At 33.0% G+C, this 23,605-nt stretch overlaps 1 protein-coding gene across 1 annotated transcript in view; it reads left to right on the forward strand.

The window, feature by feature from the left end:
- Nucleotides 1-10,012: 10,012 nt before the first annotated feature.
- LOC126967853 (uncharacterized) overlaps nucleotides 10,013-23,605 on the forward strand; it is a gene marked incomplete at its 5' end in the record, with an annotated part of 34,291 nt that continues 20,698 nt past the window's right edge. The window contains one exon of the mRNA XM_050812537.1: nucleotides 10,013-10,462. Within this exon, the coding sequence (XP_050668494.1) occupies nucleotides 10,013-10,462 (450 nt within the window). The remainder of the gene's footprint in view (nucleotides 10,463-23,605) is intronic.

The raw sequence follows: 23,605 nt of genomic DNA on the forward strand, positions 1-23,605 counted from the left end.
TAATCTTATAGAGAAAAAACATAAGGTAGTATTGTTTGCGGACGACACTTCACTGATTTTCAAAGTGAAAAGAAACCAAGCTATGTATGACGAAGTGAACGATATTTTATCTGACATCGTGTACTGGTTTAGCGCTAATAACCTATTGTTAAATAGCAAGAAAACTAAATTCATTAAATTTACCGTACCAAATGTCAAAAATGTAAATGCAAATGTTTTGTTAAACGGAGAGGTGATAGAACCGGTGGAATCTGCTATATTTCTTGGCATAACTCTAGATTCCAAATTACAATGGGGCCCCCATATTGAAGGATTGGCGAACAGACTTAGTTCTGCAGCATACGCGGTTAAAAAATTAGACAATTAACTGACATAGACACGGCGCGACTAGTATACTTTAGTTATTTCCATAGTATTATGTCCTATGGTATATTGCTATGGGGCAACGCTGCCGATATTAATACAATATTTGTGCTGCAGAAGAGGGCTATTCGCGCTATTTATAACCTAGGTCCTAGAGAATCATTGAGAGCAAAATTCAAAGAAATTTACATCTTGACTGTTGCTTCTCAATATATTCTTGATAATGTAATGTATGTTCATAGGCACATAAGTGAATTTGCCAGAAACTGTCATAACCATAATGTTAACACCAGGAACAGACATAAACTGATGATGCCTACTACTCGGCTTAGTCGAGTTAGTAAGTCTTTTGTGGGGCGATGTATATGCTTTTACAAGATCCCAGAAAATGTTCAAAACAAAGGTGTTACGTTATTCAAAAGAATTGTTAAAAAACGTTTGTGTGGTAAAGGTTACTATAACATAAATGACTTTCTTAATGATACCACAGATTGGGAATGGAGCGACCGCCCTCAGGCTATTAAATAATAAGTTTAATTGTACAATGTTACTTTGTAAATGTTACTTTAATTGTAAAACATATTTTTGATGAAAAAAAAAAGCCCGCTGAGTTTGCTGCGCCCATTCTTCTCAGGCCTGAGGCATTCACTTTGGAATGGGTGGTAGTTTTTTTTGACTTTCAATAAGTGATTTCACATCCTATTTTGAATAAAAATATTTGAATTTGAATTTGAATTTGATATCACCCCAACATACATGTCCTAAAACAATAACGACTTTTAATCTTTCTTAGTTGATGCTGTAGGACCTCGCTCTAAGATTTCATGATCTGTCTCAATGGAAGTATAAGATTTTCACAATGCATGTTAAAATATGAGAACAGATCTAAGCCAATGTTGTTATTAGATGCTTAAATCCTTCTTCTACGGGTTATCTATACATACACATATACCAATAAAATTGGAGAGTCTGTTTCTAATATTGAGATAACCGTTTATTACCACATGTATATGAACATATATAAGTTACATACACCAAAATAACATTTTTTTACCATTTTTATGTCTGTCTGTCTCTCTATCTATCTGTCTGTTTGTTCCGGCTAATCTCTGAAATGGCTGGACCGATTTTGACGGGACTTTTATTGGCAGGTAGCTGATGTAATAAGGAGTAACTTAGGCTACGTTTATTTTAGAAAAATTCTATTATTTCCGAAAAATAAAGTAATGTTGCAATGTTCAAGAAACGGTCTAACTCTAAAATTAATTTATATAGCAAAACAACGTTTGCCGGGTCAGCTAGTAGAGAATAAATGTGTTGACAGATAGTCAGAGCTTCGTTTGACTTGAAGATATACGGAACCTTAAAAAAAGATTATAAATGCATAAATAAACGTATAAATAAATTTATTTTCTCAAAATTGATTCCTTTTGAATTATTTTTGATGTCATTTCTAATATACTAGATACTATTACTGCATCGGAAACAAATGGTGCTCTTAGAGAGAAGAAGCGGCCCAAGTATTTTTGTTTTGCACTTTTTTTAATGAAATGTACTGTATTACTATTGCAATAAAATAATCATAATGGGACTGGGACTAACCAGGCTGTCGGATAGATATCTTAGATATTCAGCTATGGAGTAGAAAGATATACATTTTTAGCCATTTTTTAATTAAACATTTAATTTTATTTATAGATAATGCCTGAACAGTGCCTGGGACTTTATTATAAAAGTGTTGACTTATCTGACCCTTAAAGCTATTATGTATCTTATGCTTACTTTAATCAGTATTTTGAAAAAATGTTTTGATCATGTAGTCAATCAGGGATGTTCACGCAGGCGTCCATTCATGGTTTCGCAGCCATTATACGGAAAAGAGCGCGAATCTCTGCTCGCTCGAGCCCACGGCAGTACCAACACTATCCTGAGTAATTTTGCAGATGGGTCAGCAGTCGCCCCTTTTACAAATTCAAATTCAAATATTTTTATTCAAAATAGGATTTAAAATCACTTATTGAAAACGTCAAAAACTACCACCCATTCAAAAGAGACTGCCTCAGACCTGAGAAGTTACAAATGTGGTTTCACACCAATATAAAATCATTTCGATTTAGGTTACTAACATTAGTCTTTAAGTAAAACATTACTAACAGAGTTATAGATCTGATAAGAAATAAATGTTTTATTATAATAAATTATTGATACAGCAAACATTTATGGAATGCAAAAGAAAAAAGGCAGTTATTTCGCAATGGACTTGACCGCAATACTTCGTAGAGACTCATCTTGTTTTCCCGAAACTCAAAATGAAGTGTTGCATGATAATGATTATTGTTTTATTTTATTTTTGTATTAAAATATCTGCTTTTTATGTTCCTGTCAGAAACACAGTTGAATAAACATCAATAGAAACTTAAACAAAAATAAGTAACTGAACAGAATACAGAGCGGGCAGGGATTAATGTTTTTGATGAGTGATTGATAATATTTACAATGAAATAAGTTATAAACTCGTCTACTAAATAGTAAAAACTGGAGATCCCGGGTTCGAATCCCGGTAGGTGCACTCATTTATATGATGAATATGAATGTTTGGTTCCGAGTCATGGATGTTTATATGTTTAAGTAAAAATCCGATCCGGAGATCCGCAGGAGAACCAAAGTCACTGACATAGGCCAAATGATTGCGAAAGTGAAGTGGCAGTGGGCAGGCCACATATTTCGACGAATACACGGACGGTGGGGTAGAAAAGTCATCGAATGGCGACCACGTACCGGAAGACGCAGTGTTGGTATGCCTCCACAAGATGGACAGACGATCTGGTCAAGATCGCCGGAATACTTTGGACGACGGCAACGCAGGACAGGTCTTCGTGGAGATCTTTGGGGGAGGCCTTTGTCCAGCAGTGAACGTCTTCCAGCTGATGATGATGATAAACTAAGCATATTATAATAAATATATCGTTGTCTTGTACCCATAGTACAGGCTATGCCTAGTTTGGGGCAAAATAATTTGTGTAAGAGTGTATCAATATTATTATTATTGTAATAAATATCTTACAATTCTCAAATAAATATGTATTTTAAAGAAAACAAAATAATGATAAACGACACTTATTTCTCGATAGAATCTGACAACAAAAGACAACAGTAAATGGCAATGTCAAAGTCAAATAAACATTATTCAATTAGGCTCAAACAAAGCGCGTTGGAATCGTCACTTTCTTAATATTTCTTTTAAATTACTGAATCAACCATAATATGTTCGGACAAAGTAGAGCTTATGAGAAGAACATACAAGAAACTCAACGGCCACTCTTTACAATCAAATAGAGTATTTTACAATTGCTGTTATATACATAATAAATTAGTTTGTAAGGTGCTGCATCCAATATATGATTTGTGTTAGTTAAAAGCGCTTTAAGTATCAAATATTGCATCAGAGTTATAGAGAATAAATATAAATTATCGTATATTGGATGCATCAACCTTTAGAGCTTGAATTCATTGTTTGTGTAAGGATGCTTCGTGAACATGACGGTCGTGATTACAATCATAATTAGTAATACCATCCAACAAATACAATGATTTATTAACTATAACAGTTCGACCTGGCACCAGAAGTAGCATCCGTTCATGAGTTGATGCATGGACTAGTCATCGTTTCCTTAGCACATATTTGAGGGAAGGAGATGACCAAGCACACGACGCCGCCGCAAGCAATGCCGTAAGATCGCCAATCGCCATGACACGATAGAAAAATGAAGCTTAGAGATCGATCCATTCAGACAGCGATAGACATTCCTGGAATTTAACTTGATACCACGCTATCAAAGTATTTGCTAACAGATCCTTTATTTTTTATATAAATTGTTTACAAAACTGGTTTTTTATGCAAGAAGTATTAGCTCTTTTTACTGATCTGAGTGTTAAACTTACATAAATACCTCTCAAATGCTAATAAAAAATACTATATTTCCAATAGCAGTAGGTAAGCGATATATATATATATATATATATATATAATTATAAACCCATTTTTCAGGCAACATAAACAAACTGAGTTCAGACCACTTTGGCCTCTTTTAATATTGAGGTCAATAAATGTAATAAAATTAAAAAGTTTACGTTTGTTCCTGTGAATAATAGGCGAATGGAGAAATATAGAAGTAATGTGTCAGTTAATCTCTCAAATTTGGATTCATTGAAATATAATAAAAATCCTAATGAAATGTATGATATGCTATTTAAAATAATTAAAACAGAGTTTACTTCTATATTTACTTCAATGACAGTCAAATCAGGTGGTCTCTTGTCATTTAATGATTGGGCAACAGCTGGCATTCATAGGAGCAGACAAAGGCTATATGAACTATATAGTGAGAGATCATTATATAATCATGATACATCTTTTATCGAGTATGTTAAAAAATACTCTAAATTATTTAAAAGTGTTTGTTCTATTGCAAAGTCTATGCATATCAGACAGATAATTAAAAATGCACCAAATAAAAAAAAGATGACTTAGAATGTGATTAACTGGGAATCTGGAAGAGTGAAAGACCGCAACATTGAATACAATTTATCAATAAACAATACTATAATTCAATTGCAGCAGGAAGTTGCTTCTGCTTTTGAGAATTTTTTTCTGACATTCCAGTTTCTATCACAAGCACTCTTGTCTCCTCCACCAGTGTTGCTGAGTCACTTCTTCTGGAAAATGTTAAAGAATGCCAACAAACTTTCAATTTTAGTTTTGTTAGCCCTGGAGAAATAATTAAAACTTTTAAGTCTCTCGACATGAAAAAAACTGCTGATATATGGGGCATTTCTGTTAAAATAATAAGTTCAATAATTGATGTCATAGCACCATATCTTGCAATAGTCTTTAATAATTGTTTAGTCGTGGCGTGTTTCCTGACCTTCTGAAACATAGTATAATTACACCAATATTTAAGTCGGGTTGCTCTTCTGACCCGAATAACTATCGTCCTGTGTCGGTTTTGCCGACCCTTAGTAAATTTTTTGAAAAAATAATTTTAAGCCAAATGCTTACTTACTTTAACTCTCATAAGTTACTTCATTTGAAACAATTTGGCTTTACTAGGGGACGTTCAACAACGGATGCAGGTGTTGAGCTGATCAAGAATATTTTTGATGCCTGGGAGGAATCGCAGAATGCACTTGGCATCTTCTGTGATTTATCTAAGGCTTTTGATTGTGTTCAGCATTCAACGCTGGTCAAGAAGCTATACCACTATGGCATAAAAAGAACTGCGCTCGATCTTCTGACTTCATATCTAAACAATAGAATTCAGAGGGTCGACGTGAATGGCAAGAGATCTCCTGGGACTCTTTTCAGTATGGGGGTACCACAAGGGTCTATTCTTGGACCGTTCCTCTTCCTTATCTATATAAATGATCTTTCTAATCTTATAGAGAAAAAACATAAGGTAGTATTGTTTGCGGACGACACTTCACTGATTTTCAAAGTGAAAAGAAACCAAGCTATGTATGACGAAGTGAACAATATTTTATCTGACATCGTGTACTGGTTTAGCGCTAATAACCTATTGTTAAATAGCAAGAAAACTAAATACATTAAATTTACCGTACCAAATGTCAAAAATGTAAATGCAAATGTTTTGTTAAATGGAGAGGTGATAGAACCGGTGGAATCTGCTATATTTCTTGGCATAACTCTAGATTCCAAATTACAATGGGGCTCCCATATTGAAGGATTGGCGAACAGACTTAGTTCTGCAGCATACGCGGTTAAAAAAATTAGACAATTAACTGAAATAGATACGGCGCGACTAGTATACTTTAGTTATTTCTATAGTATTATGTCCTATGGTATATTGCTATGGGGCAACGCTGCCGATACTAATACAATATTTGTGCTGCAGAAGAGGGCTATTCGCGCTATTTATAACCTAGGTCCTAAAGAATCATTGAGAGCAAAATTTAAAGAAATTAACATCTTGACTGTTGCTTCTCAATATATTCTTGATAATGTAATGTATGTTCATAGGCACATAAGTGAATTTGCCAGAAACTGTCATAACCATAATGTTAACACCAGGAACAGACATAAACTGATGATGCCTACTACTCGGCTTAGTCGAGTTAGTAAGTCTTTTGTGGGGCGATGTATATGCTTTTACAACAAGATCCCAGAAAATGTTCAAAACAAAGGTGTTACGTTATTCAAAAGAATTGTTAAAAAACGTTTGTGTGGTAAAGGTTACTATAACATAAATGACTTTCTTAATGATACCACAGATTGGGAATGGAGTGACCGCCCTCAGGCTATTAAATAATAAGTTTAATTGTACAATATTACTTTGTAAACATATTTTTTCGATGAAAAAAAAAAGCCCGCTGAGTTTGTTGCGCCCATTCTTCTCAGGTCTGAGGCATTCATTTTGGAATGGGTGGTAGTTTTTGACTTTCAATAAGTGATATCACATCCTATTTTGAATAAAAATCCTTTTACTCCTTTTTTTTATTAAAATCCCTTTATTTTCATCAGAGACGAGCAGGACGTTCAGCTGATGGTAATTGATATGCCCTGCCCATTACAATGCAGTGCCGCTCAGGATTCTTGAAAAACCCCAAAAATTCTGAGCGGCACAATAACTGAGCTCGTCACCTTGAGACATAAGATGTTAAGTCTCATTTGCCCAGTAATTTCACTAGCTACGGCGCCCTTCCGACCGAAACACAGTAATGCCAACACATTACTGCTTCACGGCAGTAATAGGCGCCGTTGTGGTACCCATAATCTAGCCAGCACCCTGTGTAATGGAGCAACCCACTGGTGAGTAGCCTCCATGGAGCCCCTTGATTCCTAATACATCAGCCAATCAATGTACATACTTGCATTGACTTGCGTGAGAGAGTAAAAAATATTAATAATTATTCTCTTTAGCATAATATTATCAATTCATGTGTAATCTCAGAACGGAACCCAGACAGTATGAATGGGTTCGTGAGGTTTCCGAGACGTTGTTATTTATATCTTACTGACTCAGACTACAGATACGATAGACAGAGTGTATAAAGTATAGACGATACCTCATTACACTTTTATTTATATCGATTATGCTTTAAAATATTACTTTCTCGTTCTGGTTGTGAAATAGTTGGATAATTAATAATACGTTTAGATAGACTCTTATTAGAACTAACCACTATTTTGAGCAATTCACGCACACTAATAAAATGTCATACAAATCGCGAGTGTAAAACATAGCCTGTCACCCACACTAAACTAATATTCCTAGCGTGTTTTTATCGGTTGTCTAACAGCAAGCGACTATCTAGACTCATAAATTAACAAGAGATGTTCCATCGTGCAGTTTTCAAGGAACTTTCTTCCACGTATAAATACGGTTCGCGGTGTTTCCACGATACATTTAATGAATGCATGTATATACCTTCTTAAAAGGGTGGCAATATTCCTGTGATTATTTTTACTATATTATCGTGTGACCCATACTCTTTGTTTTTCATATCCCATCCTAAAAACCAGCAACATTAATCAGCTCCCAATTCAGAACACACATCGTGATAGAAGATAGAAGCATCATAATGAAGTAAATCTTTTGAGCCTAATCAATTGCCCTTAAACCAGCTAATGCCTCTTGTCTGCAACTCTCTGTTAAGGGTGACCTTGCAAATAAACAGGTCACTCAGGTCGTCATTGACATTCCAAGGGATGCCACTCGAAACCGTTCCGCGGTTTATCGGAATTCCTTCCACATTTTTACAATCTAAAGTTGTGGAATGTCCCTGTTTAAGAATTTTCTAACATGATTTTTATTGATATACAACTTGTCTAAAATGGTATCTTAATATCTTCTTTACAGACAAATGAAACAATTTTGAATCAATTTTTTTATGATCAGAGAACTTCACTTGAAATCAAATACATACATGAGGTACGCAATTGTGTGAAAAGTGTTATAACATGTAAACATTATTAATAATCAAGCAAAGTTCTGCATCATGTTACTTGGATTCCACGAATTGACTATATTTCTTTCTTAAAGGTTTGGCGGACATCATAACGTGCTCCATCTATTTTATCGTCCAGTCTGAGCTCAGTACTAGCAGACTGCATACCTCGAGAAGTAGGGCGAATGACAGTGTACACAGACTATTCATAATTATTAATTATAATATGTCATAAATATCATTATTTGTCAGAGATGTTTCATAATATTGTAATTATTTTCATAAGTATGTCATAAATGTAGTGTTCCAATATAAAAAACACTTTAAGAATGATCAAAACGCGTGACATTTAACTGAAATTAACATTAGAGTGATTGAAGTTTTTATATAAGAGTAGTTGTCACCTCTGAGAAAAATAGATGACGCTAAACGATTAACAAAATGGACTCTTACTCTACTCCAGTCAACTTCTGTCACCCGTGATGAAGTTAACCGGAAAACTTAAAAATGCAGAAAATGAAATTTGCAGACTTTATTCGATTAAGTAACCAATATAACACATTTAAATAAATCCCATTTAAAAAAAACATGTTTTGTTATTTCAGGAGTAAATATGTCAATATTATAAAGTTAGGAGCAAGTTTTCTGAGAAAGTACTCCGGATGAACGCTATTTATCCAAATGGCAGGTATGGTAATGTTTTTTGAGCATATACAATCCATAATAGGGGTTGAACTTAATATCCCTTAGCCAACCAAATATCAGGCGTTTCCCCCCATTAACAAATTAGGGAGGGGGGAGGGTAGACTTTTATTTTGGTTTTTCTTGAAAACTGTGTATTACGTTACGTTGTAATAAGAGTGGTAGCACTATAATAGTGGACCGAAGCTCTGTCATATACAATTCATTAAAATTGGTTAGGTTAGGTTATGTTAGAACAGTTAAAACAACGCACGAGCCGAGCGTAGCGTGCCGCAGCAGCGGCGATAGATGTTTGGGGATTGATGAACATGAATAATAAACCCTTTTATAAATGTTTTCCTTTTATCTAAAAATAATTATTGATGAAGCCGTCTAATCTGTCCTAGACTATTTTTACATTTCATTTCACTGTTTTTCATACAATTTATGGCTGTATGGGCTTAAACCCTTTGCCTGTCCAAATATTTTACGAAGAAACCAAAATCACTTCATGACAGTTTCTAGCCTCCCGCCGCGATGTCAGTAGTGTTTATTTACGTGATTTATCTGTCTTAGGTTAGAAATTTTTTCGTTATTTTCTTGAAAACGGTGCATTACCTTGTAATAAGAGTGGTATCATTGTAATCGTGGACTAAAGCTCTATCAACTACAATATTTTTTACATCCAAATTCGTGCTAAGGGATACTAAGTTTTAACCTCATTTGTTTTAGTTTACACGTCTTAGGAAAGTTATGCCAGCGTAATATTTACAAGCAAATTGCAGAACAACGCAATCACTTAAAGATATTGATAAACATGTCTCAGAATAAGAAATATATCTACCTGAATATATATAATATATACCAATAAAAACAAAAAAACGAATAATGTGTAAACGCTGCAGTGTAAGCATTAGTTAGATACAAATAGTTAAAAGTAATTTGCAATTATTTCATTAACCTTACTATATTAAAATACTCGCAACTTTATTAATAAAAATCGAAACATGAATGTAGCCCTCATCAGGGCCCTTTACCCTACGCGAGCAAAGCTCAACTCGGCGGTCAGTGCGCGCGCGCAGTCGACGGAATAACACGCACAATGACGCGCATACTTATCCTCCTGTTGTGTTTGTCCCGGACTCGAACCGCGTATATCACAGATCCGCCATCGTTCGCGGAACGTCTGGACAAGTTATACGAAAAGTTGGAAAAGTTTACAGTCGCGCCTCATAACAGAGACGACAGGCTCTATGCAAAACTGGAAAAGTTAAACAGTCTAACCCCTGATGCACAGCTTAGTGAGGAGGATGAGATCCTGTCGGCTATTCAGATGTGGGGAACCATGAGCGACGATCAGCTCCAGGAGGTGATACAAGGGCTGCGGGAGATGAAGGAAGACAGGAGCGAGAGGCTCGCCGATGATTACATTGACGGCGATTGGAATGATGAAGTGAGTTCTTTGAAATGTCATATTTTCTTAATTACGAAAAATTCACCCATGATGAATTTTTGTAGCAAGATCTTTCAATATTTTTAGTAACTATTTTGAGTAGGTAGTTTGTCGCATGACCAATCCAAGAAGTATGGGCTTCTTCACAAAGTTAATTAGAGATGATTATTTGAAAATTATAGATGTGAAAAATAAATTTACAAATAAAAAAAAATCATTAACAGTCTTAAATCAATACGAAATATATTGACTTCAGGTAGTCATCAATAATTATCACTAATTTCACATTGATTTATAGTGGATATGTACTTGCATTTTAAATTTGGATTTTTTTATAAACAGTAATTGTATTACACTTAAATTACCGGTTGAAAATTGAATTTAAGGAAAATCAAGTACCTAACATATAAACATTTTTTAATAATAATAATAAAGCCACTTTATTCCGTACTAAAAAACATTTGAAAAACCAAAAAACTTAAGCTATAAAGAAAACTATAAATATCTCTTAGTTCGGCATGCCGATTCCACTCTTTCTGTTTCGGGCAACTCTTCTCTAGTTAGGTCCTGCTGCCTTATGTGCTGTATTCCTCGTTCTTCCTCTTTTGCCATCTCTTGGGTACCATTCTCTAACTCTTTTGCTCCATTTCCCAATTTTATCTCGCATCATGTGCCCTGCCCATTTGCACTTTTGTTGGTCGATTCGTTTGAGTATGTCGGTAAGTTTCGTGATTTTCCTTATCATATAAACAATAACTACCGCGCAAAATCGGCAATTGTACGAAGACAAAACAAATACAATGTAAATAAAGTGTATTAATGATATATTATCTTAGCAGTGAGCTATAATTAACAGTGGCTATAATAAGATATCATAATATATTGGTCACAGTGAAATAGGGCTGACCTGAAATGTACTAAAGCCGGTTAAATATTCTTATCAAATTTTGCACACTGTGGGATATAAGATAGATTTTATTTCGATTCGCGACCCTTCATATTTTGTTATTTTAAAATTTTATTTCTGTGTCAATAATTCTATGAGATTAACGCACAGTTTGACAATTCTATTGTGACATAATTTCACTACAAGAACAGGGAAAAACGAAACAATAATTGTAACTATTATTAAAATTCTAGAAACATTAAATACTTTAAAATTTTGATATGCATTTGTGTACGTGAAGCGAAGCGCCAAATAGCCCAGTGGTTAGCGACCCTGCCTACTGAGGTAGAAGTCCCGGGTTCGAATGCAAACATTTATATGATGAATATGGATGATGGTTCCGAGAAATATATAATATAATATTTATGTATTCTAAACAATTTGTTATATTTTTAAAGTGATAACCCTCACTTCTGGGATTAATAACACAAATAAATTTGAACACAAAAATTATCCCTCGCGTTCCGTGCGAGTGCTCTTCCAACTGAGCCAAACGTTCGAATGACACATCATAGATAAATCTTGTATGCTTTGTTCAACTCTCAAGTTGTGGCTTCATCTACAGGATCTAAGTACTTAACAGTTGATAACCTGCTCAAACCCAATATTTGCATATTAGGAAATTGACTTGAGATGTCGCTCTTGTAAATCAAAACAATTTGTTAAACAAATTTGACAATTTGAGATAAGTATATTCATATATTGTATTAAATATATCATTGTCTTGTACCCATAGTACAGGCATAACCGAGTTTGAGGTAATTTGTATAAAAGTGTGCCAATATTATAAATTCAAATATTTTTTATACAAAATACAATAGGATATCACTTGAAAGTCAAAAACTACCACCCATTCGAAAAAGTATGCTCAGACCTGAGAAGAACGGGCGCAGCAGTATCAGCGGACTTCTGTTTTTTTTTTCATAAAAATATGGTACAATGTGATATTGTATAATAAAATTTATTGTTTAATAGCCTCAGGGCGGTCTTTAATATGAATTATACTAAAATAATTGTCAAACTGGTCTAAAAACGGCGGAGATAAAAAAAAATACTAACGAATCTCCTACTACTGTTTTGGAAGTCAAATGAATAAACTAAACTCACAGACTTCCGCTGCACTGCAACTTAACTAAATACCGCACTACCTAAGAACTTTTGAACGCTAGCTTTTTTATGATTGCAACTTTATATTGTAGTGTGTATTGGCTATTTGTAAAGATGCTTGTGTGCGTGGCATCTTGACAGTCAATGACATCTTTCAAATTTTGTAACATACGCTTCGTGTTATTTTATATTGAAATTAATAAAATACAAAATACTTACTGATAATATGTGATCCCGGTGTCTTTCTTATTTCTTGTAGTATTATTTTCAAATATTAGCAAAGTTTAACAGAACATGTGGCACGTCAACGTCACACATTGTTCGAGGCTCGAGTACGCCCACTTGGGCGTAGTATTAATTGCCTCACTTTGCGACTGCGGTATCTAGTTGGAGCGCAGCGTATATTTTTTTATTCTAAGATTTAACTAAACTTAATGAACAAGTCTCAATCTTTGTATTGAAAATGACGACAAAGTATTTGAACTCATAATAGATTTTTACAATCGATATAAAAACTGTATCTATTTTAATCCTTCCGTTCGGATGTACAACAGGTGTCCTAAAATAGCGTTAACAATAACATTTTGTTTCCCGACCCCTTTCTAATATGTAAACAGATGTTCTATTTTAGACACGCCATGATAAAAAATCTTATAAATGCCCTGTGAGTCAGACAAGTTGCTTTTTGACAGAAAAATGTCAAATACATTTAACTTTGACATAAAAATCAAAATGGAGGTAATGACCTACATACAAAAATATTTTGCACATAAACCTAAAGTTGGTTTTTCTTGATATTGAGTACTTATATTGAAATATTATTTAATTATACTTCTTTTATTGTATTTTGGGTTAAGCTGATGGTATTGTTACCAATGCTCTTAATAAAAAAAAATAATATAAAATCAAATGTCTGCAAATGACATCAAATTGACATGGCGATGCAATTTACCCACTTATTCATAATAGTCTGCTAACTTACAGCATTGCTAATTCTCACTCTGTCTTCTTCTATTGACCTAAGTCAGAATGAGAAAAAACACTCCTTAGTGGCTGTTTTAAGCTAGCGGACCATTATGAATAAGGGGGTTAATGTGTTGTATTACTCACGCGGGAAAAGTAGTATTTTGGCGCTCGCTGTTGCCGTTGAAAAAGAGCCGTTTGCACATTTTTAAATTACGCGTGAGTTTTTTCGTAAATGAAACTGTTCTTTGAACGCGAAAAGTTTACTTGTCGCACGCAAATTATACTTGGCACACGTAAATTTAGATTAAATTGCTAAAATAAATAAAATACCTAATAACAAAGACAATCGAAATATCATTATTGAATTGAGGTTAACGCGTCTGATAGTTTAATAAATCGTTGCAAATGTAATACAAAATAGCTTGTCGCACGAGTTGTACAATATACTATTAACCACTGTATATAAATTGATAAATTGATGGTTAAAACATCCATGTATATGCAGTGCAGTAAAATCACGTAAATAATTAATTTCTGTTTAGAGGGTAGTAAATAAAATAAAATGTAAACTTATACTTTTCACATTTTTTACATTTGTAAAAATTTCATTTCGCTGAGCTGTCAATTTGAATCGTTTATTGCAAATATCTTGATTTCTCTTGCAAATGCTTCAAACATGATTAGAAAAACTTTTATAGACACTTTGTGATCTACAATTCTTATTTCATGGGTATTTTTGATGGGTATTAGTTTGTGTTTTTAAGATATTTTCGAAAAAATGGTTTTAATTTTTTTATCTACACTCCAAACAGACATTTTTTTAACTATAGATTATTTTAATCCATATTACAATGACCTTACAACAAACAAATGAAGGCTTGCTATTGGCGTGGTAAATTAAACCGTGATTTTACTGTACCTTAGGTAGTCCATTCAATAGGACATCACTAGGATCAATTTTATTATTCTTCGATAAAAAGATTTAATTAAATCTCTAAGGCTACGATAACGTCTAACAAAAAAGCTACCGCTGAAGGTCATAATGCAACATCGTTATCACAGATCATAGACGTAAGCCTCTTGTAACCACGTTCAAAAGCTATAAACATTGCCCAATCCTACTAACGAACACTCGTTACATTTGGTTACGCAATTCATGAGTAGGATTAGACTGCAAATACAGCAGTTAAATTTACATTTTCGACATTTAAATCTGTATTGACTTTGTTCTATTCATACTAGAATACAAGATGGCGCCCACTGGGTTTTAAATTAGCGTAATTTATTTGTTAATAAAAATCGATTGGAATGAAATAAACATAGCTTGCCATAATACATACATTAGTTTTAGCAGTTTCCTAGATTTTCTTATACAAACAAACGCACAAAAATACGATTTAATTAAACAATAAAATATGCTTCGATTAGATTACATTTTTTTGAATCTATTAATAACGAACTAAACAGCGTAAATCCCAAAACTTATTCAATTAATTATAGCGATCCAAAAGAACCTACGTAAAATTTGCCTTTGGTATCAGATTACTAACCATATTTTCTATGTACTAGAATTGTTTTGCTTTTATGGAAGATGTAGTTCTCAAGCAAATTACAAAATTCTTAAAAATAAGTATCGTTTTCGATTAAAATAAGTATCGAACAAATATCTTCCAATCGTGTTTTCAGTTTAGGCATCAGAAAGAAAAAGGGTTGAAAATACATACAATAAAATATCTCTTTGTTAGGATATTTAGTTTAGTTGTAAAATCTCGAGAAAATCTCGTGTTATTAAGGGAACCTACCCGTCTACTAATTTTGGTTTTGAACCCTATAGTTCTTTGATAGTTGACATCAAATTGGCTAACGGCCGTTTTCAATTACCTATCTACCCTTAGTTTAACTTACGGATACATTGCTGTCACCGTTTAATGACAAGATCTTATCTATCCATAGTTATGTCCAATATAGTTATAGTCCAATGCTATCTGTCAATGGATTATTGAAATGTAAGTAGGCGTAAAAGGATAGATTTGTCTTCGTCTAGTAAGTCAAACTAAGGATAGATGGGTTATTGAAAACGGCCGTATGTATATAAATTGTAATTAATGTAATCCCAAAAAAAATCATTAATAATTATTTGAAAGCGAAGTGCGCAGAAATGTTTTTTTTTCGAATTTTTACCCAAACTTTTGGTAAGTTGAAAAGACATGAGAATCATTATAATAGTATGAATTATGATATAATATAGTATTTGTTGATATAAATTCCCCTTTTGATATAAATATAAATTCAAATTTAATACTTTACTTTTGTATGTTTTTATTGTTTATTTATTTTGGGATATATTGATATATATTTACCGTACTTTAAAATTATCGTAAAATATATTTCAGTATTTATTTTATACCAATATAGCATAGTTACATTTTATATCACATACACGCATGTATCTAGCACTTCAAGGTCGGTCAGGGTAAAGGGAATTTTTTAGTCTTTCTGAATCAACATATATATAGGAACACTAGCTGACCCGGCAAACGTTGTTTTGCCATATAAAGTATAATTCACGCGATAGTTTTATAAGTAATAAAATATTGCCTATATTATAGCCTGCACATCATTTTGTTCTATTGTCAATAGTTTTTGCAGCGCACGCAAAAATAGGTTTTCGATTTTACACCTTGTGTTACAAAATAGCAATTTTATTACGGATCCCTAATTTTGAAAAAAAAACATAGCCTATAGCTTTCCTCGATAAATGGACTACCCAACACTGAAAGAATCATTCAAATCGGACCAGTAGTACCAGAGATTAGCGCGTTCAAACAAACAAACAAACACTGCAGCTTTATATATTAGTATATAGATATATAGTTTAGTTTTAGAAAGAACATATAAAGTTGATTATAAAACCATTAACACTTATGAAGAAAATCCATTATTTTCATCGAAAACACTTATTAATTCTAAAATACAAATTATGCAAAATAAAATAAAACACAATATGAATAATTTATGCATGATCCTATAGCTTGTTTCGATGACTTTCAGATACATTCACTGAAATCATTATTTTCATCATCATCAACCGGAAGTCGTCCATTACTGCACAAAGGCCTCCCCCAAAGATTTCCACGACGATCGGTCCTGCGCTGCCCTCATCCAACGTATTCCGGCGATCTTGCCCAGATCGTCGGTCCATCTTGTTCTACCAACACGTGCGTGCGTCGTCTGCGAAAAATATTACGGGTAGATACACTTTCACGCGCGTACAATTCGCGCGCTAAAATCGCTCGGAAATAAACGGAATTGAGGAATCGGAATCTTAGAGAGATCGATTTGCAAGGGATTTGTTTATCAAATTACAACATAAACGCAGTCTTCTGCAGCGAATAAGTATCGAATCACGCCAGAAACTTAAATACCGTCCACATACCTGGTTGAACGTTGTTATGGAAGTCAATTTCGGTGAAATATAAACTGTGAAATTGAAGTTTTTCCTAAGTTAACGTCAGTTTGACATACATACCTCTGATATAAAACCTCGTTCTGATCTTAAAAGTAACTCTTATATGATTCCTCTGAAGCATCTGCAGCGGTATTTATCAGGTGAATTGTAAACCTAGGCCATAAAAGATCCGTTCTAGATTAAGTTGGACTAACACACGAAGTGTACGTTAATCTTTTGCAAGGCTTTGTATTCATAAAATCAAATATATTTTGTAATTTAATAATTTTGGAAAACATTGAAAATTAAAAAAAATATGTAAGTTGATTTGTAACTTTGTAAGACTGTCGATGGAAGTGTAAACTTGAACTTTTAGTATTACAATTTGAAATTTCATAATGTTTAAGAACAATAAAATTATTAACTTCAATTTATTTTTAAAACTTATTTTCAATAATATATTATGCAAACAAAAAACACGATTTCAACAATGTACAGTATAAACACGTTGACCCTTTCACTAAATCCATTCAATTTCTCTTATAATATGTACACAGCACTAATGTTGCACAATACGTCAGCTGTATAGCTACAGATATACCGCTATAAGCATTTCCGTGATGCGAACTCACGAGATTTCACCCATCCAAAAAGTATATTTAACTATATATAATTATATTTATTTTTTAATTATTTACTTATCGTGTGCGCCAGTCATGAGCATGTCGGTGACGCGAACCCATAAGGTGTTCCCCTACCAAAGTGTCCATCACGGCTAAAGAAGTTTTTACTTAATATACTTTCACAAAAATCGTCACCTTTTTTCATTATTATAACACTAGAAATAAGGGATTGCTTGTAACTATTTTTAAGATACGTAATAGTTTTAAGGGTAAATGTTTACACTTTTATAATAAAGTCCCAGCCACTGTTCAGGCATTATCTATAAATAAATATAAATGTTTTATTAAAAAATAGCTCTGTCGTAAATCCTACTACTCCACAGCTGAATATCTAAGTAATCGGGCAGCCTGAGACTAGATTATGATTGTTTGATAGCAATAGCAATGACAGTACAATATTGTATATTTCATTAAAAGAGCGCAAAAAAAAGAATGCTGGCAGTATTTCTTGCACCGCTTCTTCTCTCTCGGAGCACCATTTGTTTCCGAAACAGTACCTAGTATATTTGCAATGACATGAAATCTTTTTTATTATTTATTTCTAAACAAGGAAACAATTTTGAGGAATATAAATGCCTTTTATGCCCTTGTCCTACAATTTTTTTAATTGTTATAGCGGCATTATGAGATATATTTCGCCAGACAGACAGAAGGATGCACGGACGGTAGATTGACAAAATCGGTTAATTAACTTCATTCTTGTATAAGCTTGGACAGGAGACAACTGAGAGTCCTCACGGGGTTCCTATCCGGCCATTGCATGTTGAATGGGCACCTAGCTAGAATAGGTCTCAGTTAATCAAATCTGTGCAGATTCTGCTGCGAAGCCACTGAAGACCCCATACACATCCTTCTGGAATGTGAAGCCATTGCCAGTATCAGGCGTGAGTGTCTTAAAATACCTTCACTCAAAGCAGAGGACGTGCCCTGCCTAAAAAACCCTCTGAGGATCTATAATTTAAATCTCGGCACAGTAATACGTTTCCTAGTTAGTAACCTCGATTTAGTTATTAGTAGTAGTTAGTAAAATCGATATTTGAGGGTAGCGCAAGTTGGGGTACAATAGATCCTTTTATAATACCCAAATCATAATAATAAATAACTTCATCCTCAGACTGATCAGTTCCATTTTTCTCATCTTTAGCAACATTACTAACTGCGTCAAATGATCAAGTTGGACGAAAATTACGCACAAATTCGACATCCGTAATATAAAGTACACAGTGTTATCGCGCCATTAGAGTTTATGTACACAAGATGCAGTATCATCCACTTCTCAGAAAAGTGTCGTAATGCAGATGAGACGCCGCTTGACTCGGTCCCACTTGTGTACTTTCCATTTTAATTGGCGTGCATCATAACCTCGCTTTAATTACTTTTATAGCGAATTCAAGACAGATAACTATTGACATGATACTAATTTGTGTTGCTGTTTTTAATAGCCCATTGGTTAGTGACCCTGCCCACTGAACTTAAAGTTCAAATCGCGGTGGAAGCTTTTACAATGTGATGTGACCTATATGATGTAGGTATATAGATGTTTATTTCCGTAACATGGATGTTTGTATATATTTTATATTTCTTTAAGGCGAAGGGTAAGCAGAAAACACGCAAAGGAGGCATTTTATACAAGTTTAGTGGTGAAAATACAGCATTTGGAGCTATGTACACTATTTTATCATATAACACATACCCTTCAGGCTTATTTGTAGGTTTCTAATGTTTGCTGTTGGTTATATAGTCAACACTCCAGAGCTATTTTGAACTACCACTTTTCACTGCCGTAAACAAGTTTTTTCTCGGCATGACGCATTTGTTTAGTACTATTCTCAGAAAAAGTATTTATATAGCTCGTACTTTTTTTTGTGTAGGTACATTTATTCAGATTAGAAATCAATAATGAGAATTGTAAGCATATAAACTGTTTGCGCCTGTTAAAATATTACGATTTCCACGCAAGGATTTTGAAAATGTTGGCTTTGTTACATAGATCGCGGGCCGGCAGCTGCGAACTCATATCGCTCAAGGTCGCTAGCATTTAGTGTCGCCTTAAACGAGCAATTCTAGTATCTATATAATCTGAGTCTTGGTAACGGCTTCAACGATTTTCATGTAATTTAGTATACAGGGTATTTCGGGCGCGAAAAATTAATCTAGCTAGGTTTCAATTTTTAAAAATATAGTTTTATCCGTGTTTTAATGAGAAACAGCTACAAAAACATTATAATACAAAGGTATATTTCGCCACTATATGCAAGACAGACACATGTCCTATTAGTTTTTTTTTGTTCAAGTTTTGCACATTCTTAAAAATCCGAGCTCAGTTGTCCAGATGTTTCATCCATGTTTTATATCATTGTCTTGCATCCAGAGAACAGGTTATGCATATTTTGGGACAAGATAATTGAGCAAAAGTGTGTTATTAAAAATAAACTATTTATAATACTCTTCAATTTGTACCTACATGGAGATACAGAACGTAGGACTCACTTGATTGTGGGTAACAGCTATTACTAATTACATCATGCACCGCTGATAGAATTCGTTTTTGTATTGATTATCTTCCCTATAATATGGTTGACGGGAACGATGGCTGGTCTATGAGTCAGCGAATTACATTAATTATTCATATGCACTGGGTGTGATTGATCTAACTAACTCAATAACTAGAACATATTATTATTATTGACTAGCTGGCCCAGCAAACGCTGTATTGCCATATAAAGTAATAAGAAAAAAAAAACAGTATTTAAAATTTTTGGGGTAAGTATATGAGAAATAGATGACGACTTAAGATTAAAACTTAAGATTTATCCTTCTAGATAAAAGTAATCTGATAGATAGTTAACAACTGTAGTTAATATACCAACTATAGCTAGCTAAAATAAAGTTTATTTCTTACCTCCTGGGAAAGTTAGAAAGATATAAAGATTCTAATAAGTTATTCATTTTAAACAATTCTTTCAATTTGATTTTTGAACGACGCGACGGGGGACAACATTATTGTTTTTTTTTTAATTCCGAGCATTTTCATATTTATTCACCTTTTAAACCTTCTCTGGACTTCCACAAATAACTCAAGACAATTAGCCAAAGCGGTCCAGCCGCCAGCCGTTCTCGAGTTTTGGTGAGACTAACGAACAGCAATTAATTTATATATATATATATATATATATATAGATATCTTATTCAAGCTATATACTATATTTCAATGTGTATAATATTCGAATAAAATTAATTAATTACTTCTATTTGTGTCTATGTTTTTGACATGTGTGTCACCTTTAATTAGGCCAACACTTACATTTTATTATTTATTATAATAATATTATTATGCTTTTATAAGTGTATATCTAGTTGGTGTTAAATAAATAAATAAATAAATAAACATCTAGTGTACTCAATACGCAACCTTAAAGTATTTTCATCATTTTCCATGAACTGTATGTAAAATAGTTGTAAAACGATGAAGCTGTAAATATTGATTTAAAAGAGTGGAGTTTCTCGCCACTTCTTCTTATTAAAACTTATCGTTAATTAACAATAGTACAAACAGCTGCAATTTTGATAGAGTGTGTATTAATAGCTGCCGAAAGCCAAGATAGTGAATTCCATGACCCCAATTCCAATCATTTCCAAGTTTTTTGTACGATGGTACGGAACCCGTTCGTACGTTAATACTATTTAAAATAAAATATTTTAATATTATCTTTGCATCTAAGGGTGTGATTGTTAGATTTACGGATAAATACAGTAAAAGCTCTTTATTTATGATAATATTTAGGGACGAGAAGCTCAGCTGATGGTAATTGATACGCCCTGCCCATTACACTGAAGTGCCACTCAGGATTCTTGAAAAACCCTAAAATTCTGAGCGGCAGAAATCAAAAAACGTCAATACGGATTGATAATTTATATCTAATATGGCATTATAAGGTGACAAAATAAAGAAAAAATATATACAAAAAACAAACAGAATTTATTGACCATATTGATAAATTATTGTCGACGCAAGTCGCGTCCCACACCAGCGCCCTTCCCCGTGGACAAGCCACTAATGTCATTCCATCAAGAATATTTTTTTTGTTGTAAACCTTTTTATTTTATTCTATTTCCTTCTAAAAATTTATACTTCACATTTAAGATTGCATTTAATTATAAGTGAAAAATGTTTTAATAATAAAATAATAATAATAAATCTTTATTTACATAACGTGTTTATAAAAGTTAGCAAAAAATACTATACGAATCAACACAGCCAAAAAGGGCATGTTAATTACATTATCTCCACGTCATTTTTTAATAAAAAAATTCTAACTAAATTTTGGCTAATTTAATGTTAATACTTAGATGAGAAGTATTTTTATGATAAGTATATTTAAAGGGACTCTATATCTTCCAAAGCAAATAATTAAATAACAGTTATATTTTCATTGAAACTTTCTGTTTTAATGAAAACGAAAACAAAAAACGAATAAATTCCACTCCATTAAAACGGTACAGAGGTCCATAATAATTGCCAACATAACTGGAGATTTTAAAATAATGACGCATGGAATTAATGTTATGCTGTCATAAAAATTTGCGTTGCATCCAAAAATGGCACAATAAAATTACTTACACAATAAATCAACAGTTCATTTAAGGCGCGGTCATACCTCAACATCCACAAAAATTAGTTTCTTAGAGAATCTACTAGAAATAAGGGATTGCTTGTAACTAATTCTAGTTGGCTTCATAAGATACATAATAGCTTTAAGGGTAAATGTATACACTTCTATGATTAAGTCCCAGCCACTGTTCAGGCATTATCTATAAATAAATTTAAATGTTTTATAAAAAATGGCTCGGTTGTAAATCCTATTACTCCACTGCTGAATATCTAAATGATCGGACAGCCTGGGACTAGATTGTGTATATTTTATAGCGATAGAAATGACTGTACAATATTGTATATTTTTAATGAAAAGAATGCTGGGAGAGTTTCTTGCGCCGCTTCTACTCTCTCAGAGCGCCATTTGTTTCCGAAGCGGTAGTAGTATCTAGTAGTTATTAGAAATGACATCAAAAAGAATTGTAAAGGAATCAATTTTGAGAAAATATATGCCTTTTATGCCTTTTATCGATTACAACATAACGCAATGAAAATATTCCGACGCAAAAAATACGTTACAAAAAAAAGAACTTGAAAAAAAATTTGAACCGAATAGAATATTTATATATAATTTGAAATATCCAATAAATAACATGGAAGTTGCTTCCCAAAAATAGACTTTGGAGTTAAAAATCTCTGAATTTTCAGCGATAATTACATTTTTTTTTGACGAATTTAATAGAATTAGTATTTTTCTAAAAACTTAAACCAAACAATTATTAAATTTAATATGTATATTTTGAATAAACAAAAGAAAACCAGTAAAATAAATGCCCATTTGCAGCTTAGCCAAGTGTAAGCGTTTACAATCTTAGTCAGTTCGCGCCTTAACTATAAATGTAAGGTCAGATGTAGCTTGAAATAGGTAAATAGCTGATGAAGTAATCTATTCTAGGAATTATTGTTGTAGGCAATGTATTTAGAATTATTACGTCGTTTGATAAAGTTATCGGGCTAACTTCTCCTTGATTCGAAGCAGAAACAAGAAATGTAACATAAACTTGTACGAATTAAAAATCTTATTAATAATAATAATAACTTTATTTATTTCCTAAACATTACAATAATTAATATATACAATTAAAGGTTAGAATGTTTCTAAATTATATTATTAATTACTAGCTGACCCAGCAAACGTTGTATTGCCGATATTAAAATCGCGTTACAAAAGTAACTGTTGATCGTAGATGGGTGAAAATTTGAAGTTGTATGTATTTTTAATGCTGACTCATAATCAAACAAATTTTAAAAATAATGTCAAAAAAATTAAAAAAAGAAATCGTGTGGACCACCCTTAACATTTAGGGGGATGAAAAATAGATGTTGTCCGATTCTCAGA

The sequence above is a fragment of the Leptidea sinapis genome, chromosome 14 (assembly GCF_905404315.1).
Source record: "Leptidea sinapis chromosome 14, ilLepSina1.1, whole genome shotgun sequence".
Classification (NCBI taxonomy): domain Eukaryota; kingdom Metazoa; phylum Arthropoda; class Insecta; order Lepidoptera; family Pieridae; genus Leptidea; species Leptidea sinapis.